This window comes from Gekko japonicus, unplaced genomic scaffold (genome assembly GCF_001447785.1).
Source record: "Gekko japonicus isolate JY-2015 unplaced genomic scaffold, Gekko_japonicus_V1.1 scaffold56, whole genome shotgun sequence".
Classification (NCBI taxonomy): domain Eukaryota; kingdom Metazoa; phylum Chordata; class Lepidosauria; order Squamata; family Gekkonidae; genus Gekko; species Gekko japonicus.
In genome coordinates this window covers 2,337,997-2,345,584 of record NW_015169779.1, presented here as the reverse complement: position 1 = coordinate 2,345,584, position 7,588 = coordinate 2,337,997, and the positions used below count along the sequence as shown (strand labels likewise).

The 7,588-nt window shown below is 47.7% G+C and overlaps 1 protein-coding gene across 1 annotated transcript in view; it reads right to left on the bottom strand.

Annotated features, from left to right (window-relative positions):
• SLC34A2 (solute carrier family 34 (type II sodium/phosphate cotransporter), member 2) overlaps nt 1-7,588 on the bottom strand; it is a 51,113-nt gene that overhangs the window by 23,302 nt on the left and 20,223 nt on the right. The window contains exon 5 of the mRNA XM_015416758.1: nt 7,091-7,286. Coding sequence (XP_015272244.1) covers nt 7,091-7,286 — 196 coding nt within the window. The remainder of the gene's footprint in view (nt 1-7,090; nt 7,287-7,588) is intronic.

Below are 7,588 nucleotides of genomic sequence, written 5' to 3'. Positions count from 1 at the left end.
GTTGAGACAGCACATTACCCCTTGTTCGGCAACCGGCCGCAGCCCGGCCGAGATGTTAATGGGTCGCCGTTTAGCAACGCTGTTAGACAGGTTGCATCCTGACCTGAACGATCTTAAACCGCAACAGCAGACCGAAAGTCCGAAGGTCCGGACATACGGAAAAGGTGAGCAAGTGTATGCCAGAAATTATGCCAGTGGTCACTTGTGGCTCCCAGCCACTATTGTTGAGATTATTGAGTCCAGAATGTATGTGGTACGACTTGCTGATGGTCGCAAGTGGCGTAGGCACATAGACCAGTTGAGGCAACGGTGGGCAACTGACCGTCCCAACGCGCTGCCAACTGAGTCCCCAGACCCCGAGGAATTCCCACTACCTCTAGAGGAGGCGAGTACTGCAGAGCCTGAGGGCCACAGTACTGGGCAAGAGGCAGGGCAGACCCCTACTCTTGGACCCACTGAAACGGACGGGAATGTTCCTGACTCTGAGGTCCCAGAGTCAAACGAAGTGCCACTGACAGAAAGGTACCCTGAGCCTAGTCCACCGAGAAGGTCTCAGAGAAATCGCCGTGCACCTGCCTACCTAAGCGATTACGACTGTTCATGAGTGTTTTTGCTTAGGGGGGAGGGATTTGTAGTGTATTCAGATGCTGCCCTGAATGCATGGGGATGAAGTGTGAATCATCCCATAGAGAAGCTATGCTAAGCTTCAGACATCGGCTGGGATTCGCGCCGAAAGTATTGTGTCCAATCACATTTGAACTGTCTGTGGTGGGAACGTTTGTGATTGGGCTATTATGCGAATAACCTGATAGGTTGAAACTTGTACAGTAGGTGGGGCTACATTAGCCCGGAATGTTTAAATACCGAGCAGCTGAATGGACAAGCTGTTCGGGCTATGAGGAGTTGTACCGTGTTAGAGAAGTTGATTGTCGAGCTGAATAAACCTGAGTTTTGCTGAAATCACACTCTGACTATTTTGTTAAGTACCGACTTAACAAGAGGGGACTCAGCTTGGCTACTCAGTGATAGACACTGAGTTCTACAGGTTGAAAATCAGCACACTTGATCCCTCCCAATGGCAGGAGCAAAATATTTATTTCCTAAGGGCCAAACTAGGCTGGACCTGTGGTGCCATCACATCTAGTTAAATGGTGTCCAGGAGCACAGCCTTTGACAATCCCCCCTAGAAGTTAAGGGCTGCCATTTGCCCATGTCAAGAACATGAGCCCACATGCGGTTCTTGGGCTATTTGCCCCAGCTGCTGACACTGGGTGGCCTGGACCGAACAAGGGCAGCACGATATGTCTCTTTGCATAAAGCAGGGGGCACACACACTGTAGCCCACTGGGCACCTGCAGTGTATGGGATGAGGGATGTGCATTTGGATATTTCTCATCTGGATATATATCCCAAAAATATATCAGTGCTTTCCAGATATATTCAGGTGTCCGAATGGAATCCAGGATTTTCCAGGATACCAGTAAATGGGTCTCAGAAAGTTCTGGAAAGATTTGAGAGTAACCAGGAGTATTGAGGGCCCAAGTATCCAGGCGCCCAGGACTGCTTTTCTTTAATGTGACTTCTTGCCAGGGGCTGGTTTTGGCTTGCCAGGCTGATGTGGCTTGGATGGTGTGTTATGAAATTGGTTCTGTTGGTCTTGCAACGTTGTGTTCTTTGAGCAAGTTGTTTGCATTGGATTCTCCAGTTTGACATTGGTTGTGTTAGGTTTGCCACCATGTCCTGTAATTCTGCACTGGTTCAGGAGGGTTTATTCATTCTGTTTGCATGGGGAGGCTTTTGGCCAGTGTTTACTTTGCTTGCTCTTGTGTTTGGCTATTCTTTGACCTGGAGAAAACATAGACACCCCCCCCCCCCCCGCCAGGAAACCCTGAAGGATGGCTTTGGGCACTTTGTTCAGGGGCCCATAGAATTTGACATCTTGGTCCAATCCATTCGAAATTGGGGGAGGGGACATTAGTGGCCAGGCAGCACCAGCTCCACTGCAATTCTGGTGCCATTTGCTTTCAAAAACACCCCTCTGCCCCCCTGGAAATATTCTCCATAAGAAATAATGGGACCAAATAATAACAGAATCCTGAAAAAGACCAAGATCTGAATATAAAACCAGTATTTGGGACCCAAATAACTGGGAATGCAAAAACTTTTCATATCCCTGATATCCAGATCAAAAAAATACCAATATTTTTTGTGGTGCACATCCCTAGAGCAAAGGAAAAGGTTCCCTTACTCGAAAGCCAGTCGAATCCGACTCTAGGGTTGCGGTGCTCATCTCTGATTCAAAGCCGAAGAGCCAGCGCTGTCCGAAGATGTTTCCGTGGTCATGTGGCCGGCATGACTAAACACCAAGGTGCACGGAATGCTGTTACCTTTCCACCGAAGTGGTACCTATTTATCTACTTACAATTTCTTGCTTTCGAACTGCTAGGTTGGCAGGAGCTGGAACTAGAGATGGGAGCTCACTCGGTCATGCGGCACCCGGGTCTCAAACTGCTGAACTACTGACCTTCCACAGCGTGCAGTTCAGCATCTTAACCACTTGAGCCACCGCAGCACACCGCAGCACACATGAGACCTTTTCCTGTACTGCACCGCCATATAGGACTCTTTTTAATCAGGATTTAATCAGGATTCTTCGCATCCCCAGGACAGAAATTACAAGTGGTCCCCTAGAAGCTGAGTGACAGTGTGGAGTGGAACAGTTTGCAGTTGAGTGGAATGGAATGGAATGGAATGGAATGGAATGGAATGGAATGGAATGGAATGGCTCAGTGGTTTGGATTAAAACCAGTTCATTAGCCTGATGGTACTATGCAATTAATTGCCTTGTAATTGAGGTTGAGTCTGCTAAACATGTGAGATAACCAGTACCGGAACAGAGCTACAGACTGTTTATGTTCCATTTTCTCCAGGTGATCCTGTTTCTCTCTTCCTCTCTCTCCCCCCCCCAGCATGTTCAGCTCCGCAGTTATGCAGACTGCCCCACAGGGGATGTTTCCACTCAGGAAAAAAAAAGGTGTGGGATGGAAACAGAAGTCCCCCCCACACACCTCATGCTGTTGTGCTGAGTCAATTCAGGCTTTAAAAGTGGCATTCCCCACAGCTGCTATTTCCTAGGTTTATTGTTGGGTTTCCCAGACCCAGCTTACTAAAAAAAAACCACCCATATAGGTCCAATCTGCATCAGTATTTCCCACCATTGTGCCAATGATCTCACATCGTCTCACAAAGTTCTGTCTGCATTTCATGCCACATCCACTCTTCTATTGTTTCATCTCAGCATTGGCTGTCTGCATCATTTTGTTACGGAGAACAAGAAAAACTGTGAAAAAGTGACGCTAAATATGTGTCTTTTCTTTGAAGAATCATAGAAAAGTGAACAAAAATATCTTCTGGTGACGTCTCACAATTATCAAGGAAGATTTTCAATATTCATAACAGCTGTAATGTGTAGTAGAACCTGCCATGGGCTAAGATGATTGTAATGTGAGACGTCACCAGAGGATATGAATCTCTGAGAGACATTTTTAAAGAAGATCTTCCTTCGAAACGGCAAGACATTCCGGAGATCACTGTCAATATATTTTTCTATGATTATGTATATTATTTTTGTTCACTTTTCTGATTCTTCAAAGACATATATTTAGCGTCACTTTTTCACGTTTTTTCTTGTTCTCCGTATTATCTCATTACTGTGCCAATCAATTGTTAGTGCATCATTTTGTTGCCATTTAGTGTTCCCTCTAAGCTGAGCTAGCTCACAGTTTTTTAGCCTCCGGCTCACACCTTTTTGTCTTAGCTCAGGAAGGAGGGCTCCAGAGCAAACTAATTGATGCAGTAGCCAAATTGCTCGCTCACAACTTTAATGCCAGGAGCTCACCAAGTAGAATTTTTGCTCACAAGACTCCACAGCTTAGAGGGAACATCCAAGGTCACTACAATGTCTCACCGCCTTATCTGAATGTGGTTTTAAGGTGATTCAGCTGCTCCTACCCACTGTCGAGCCGCTGTGAGCAAAATGCAGACAACTGGAGCTCTCCCCCCCCAACTTTTCTAAGGAGATATGCAAATTGTCACAAAGGAAACAAGCTTGCTGAAAATCCAGTCGTCTGTGTTTAAAAGCAGCCAGGGAACAATTTTCTGCACTCATATTTTTTGGGGGGGGGGGTGGAAGCATGCCCACTCCTGAACCAGTTGTTATTTCCTGGGGCAGAACTCCAGAATGCCCTGCCTGGCAACTGCTGGGTGTTTTGTGTTTTTATCCAGCTCATTCCGTCTTTCCTGCCCCCCCCATCTCCCCCTCTGCCAGGTCACCCCCTTTTACTTTCTGGAGGGGGGGGTTGCAGGTGCCATTTCCTTCCCGCAGCGCAGCACCCTGCTGGCACCCCTGGGAGTCCACTCCTCCCCCTCTCTCTTGCGCGGTCTCCCTAAACAACTTGCGTCCTGATGCAGACAGAGGAGAGCTTTCTACTGAGCCAAATGGGAAGCCGGCGCCACAGCAGCACAGAACAGCTTTGCATAGCAAATGCAGATGGGGCAATTGTGTAGTTTGGCCCTCTCACTCACACAAAATGTTATAGCCTTACCCATTTGACTCAACCTTACCCATTTGACTCGGTCAGAAAGGCAGATCTAGGATTGCCAAATAGTGGCTGCGATCACACGCAGTATTTACCTCGGGAGTCCGATGAGTGGCAGGCGGATTTTGTGGGTGCGTTCACACCAGCACATCTGGCCAGCATCCCGCACACATCGGAGACCCATAGGAGGCAGCCAAAGAAGCGCAGTTAAAAACAATTACCGAAACTGCACTATTAAGCAGATGCTGCGACGGCTGAGGACGGAGGTCTTGGGGTGATCGTCCCAGCGCACTCCGATGATGTCATTGAGCCCTCGAGGAAGCAGGCTGCAAGGTAAATCAGCCGCTTCACCTGCCATTGCATGTGATTGCGCAGCGGCAAGTCAAATTACCGCATGTTTTACTGCGTATTTTCTGCCACGTCTGACCTGGACCGGTGCCTTGCAAACTGTGGGAGAGTTGGGGGGGGCAGTATTGTGGGATAATTTTTGTATAAAACAATGCATCCTCTTGTACGTACGGAAAGTAACAAAGGATAGCTCTAGGAATTTCTGGAAACTTTATGGAAAAACCGAAGAATTTCTGGTGATTCCTACAGCTATCCTTTGTCCCTTCCGGTAAGAACTATTGGAATAATTTTTAAATAAAACAATGCATCCTCTTGTACGTACAGAAAGTAACAAAGGGTAGCTCTAGGAATTTCTGGAAACTTTATGGCAAAACCGAAGAATTTCTGGTGATTCCTACAGCTATCCTTTGTCCCTTCCGGTAAGAACGATTGGGATATTTGGTTACTATACCAGAGTTTGCCTAGTCATAGAAGCATGAGACTGGGTGTAGTAAATAAATCACCCAAGGAGTATATTGCAAAAAAAAAAAAGGTAAACTTACAATGATTCAAGTAGATCCAGTTCACATTCAGGTTGCAGTTGAAAGGAGGGAAGCCTCACCTAAAGAGTCCTTTCCCCTATCACAAATGGCCAGCTTGTCCGGCATCACGTGTGTGGGAGTATGAGGGCATTGTCTCTACTGCAGAGGCCTGCAGAGACGTGTCTCTCCATGGAAGGCCATGTAGAGAGAGTGAGAGGACAAAAGGAGAGAGTGGGGGTTAGAGGGCAGCTCCCATTCAAGGAGATAACAGCTATACACACTTAGGCTGTGCCCTAGAGTCAGGCGTTTTGGGGTATTCATTAGTGCTGCCATCCAAGATATAACAGGTCTCAATCTACCGGAAACACCTGAAGCATTATTACTTCATAAAACACTTGAATCTATTTTACAATCTTCAAACAAACAGATAGTCCTGACTCTACTTGCCTTAGCAAAGATGGAAATCACGGCTAAGTGGAAGGATAGTAGGGATCCCTCTATCTCAGCTTGGCAAAATAGAATATGGGACTGCTTTATAATTGCTAAATTGACTGATAAAATCCTACGAGAAACACATACCACCTATAAATCACGACTGTTTCATACTTGGGCACCAATCCTAGACTACCTGAAGTCGCAAGCAGTGATTCCTGCTACGGGCCGTTTCGAGCAGTGGCAAGAGAATGTGTTGTTTTTTTAATGCAGCCTTGTGTACTTACTAGAAGTTCTTGTTGGAGGGAGCGACTCAGCGTGCCTGGACATTTGGGAGGGGGGGTTCTACATCACTCTAGGGTTGCGGTCACACACCCCAAATAGTCCACTTTCAATCCACTTTCAATGCAATTTCCAACTGGATATGGTCAACTCACACAGTAAAATCAAGTTCGAAAGTCCACTGAAAGTGGATTGAAAGTGGACTATTTGGGGTGTGTGACCGCAACCCTAGAGTGATGTAGAACCCCCCCTCCCAAATGTCCAGGCACGCTGAGTCGCTCCCTCCAACAAGAACTTCTAGTAAGTACACAAGGCTGCATTAAAAAAACAACACATTCTCTTGCCACTGCTCGAAACGGCAGCAGACAATGGGCCTTGGGGGCCATGGGTCCTCCCAGGGGTCATTTCGTAGAAAAAGAGGTGCAGGAGCGCATTAGCATAACTCATTAGCATAACTTATTTGCATATCCCACACCTCCTGACATCTCCCTTCCCTTTTCAGAAGGCAACAACCACCGCTCAGGCTCCACTGGACTGTTTTGGATTGCTAGCTAGGGGGGGACATGCAGATCGGCCCTCACAGTGGAGGGAGAGCTTGTACCTGAATAAAACTTGGCCTTAAAGGTGCCACTGGACTGTTTTGGATTGCTAACTGGGGGGGGAGGCTCTGCAACCTACCTGGCTGCTTCTTGCTCCTTGTGGCCTGGGGCTGCTGGGAGCAGGGGGCGGGGCTTATTGCATGTGCCCACCCCCTGGGCTCTTTACTGCTGGAGTTCCACTCCTGTGCGCTCCTGCAGGAAATGACCCCTGGGTCCTCCACTCTCATGGGGGGCTTAGCAGTCCTAGGCAGATCTGATAACCCAAAGACAGTTCGGCAGCTAACAACTTGCTGGGGGGGGAAGCACCTACCTGGACAATAAGCTTCGTAAAAGGATCGGTGATGACCTTCAGCAGCTCAGGGGCACTCTCTCCGCTTTCGAGATGAAAGGACTCGACAATGACATTGGTAAGACGATACAGGTAACCTGAGGCGATCTCAAGGGGCAGCAGCACAAACACGGAGAGCCAGTTAAAGAAGTCGTGAACCGTTGCCCCAGCAAACGCCCTGCAGAAACACCAAGAGGAGCCAAAATGGTAAATCCATGACACAATGGGGAAAATGTTTCAGTAAATGGGTAAACCATGCTTCTTTTAACAAAAAGTGTCACATCCTAGCATAAGAGCCAGTTTGGTGTAGTGGTTAAGTGCGTGGACTCTAATCTGGGAGAACCGGGTTTGATTCCCCACTCCTCCACTTGCAGCTGCTGGATGACCTTGGGCAAGCCGTAGTTCTGATAAGAGCTGTCCTTGAAAAAGAGCAGTTTCTGTCAGAGCTCTCTCAGCCCCACCTACCTCACAGGGTGTCTG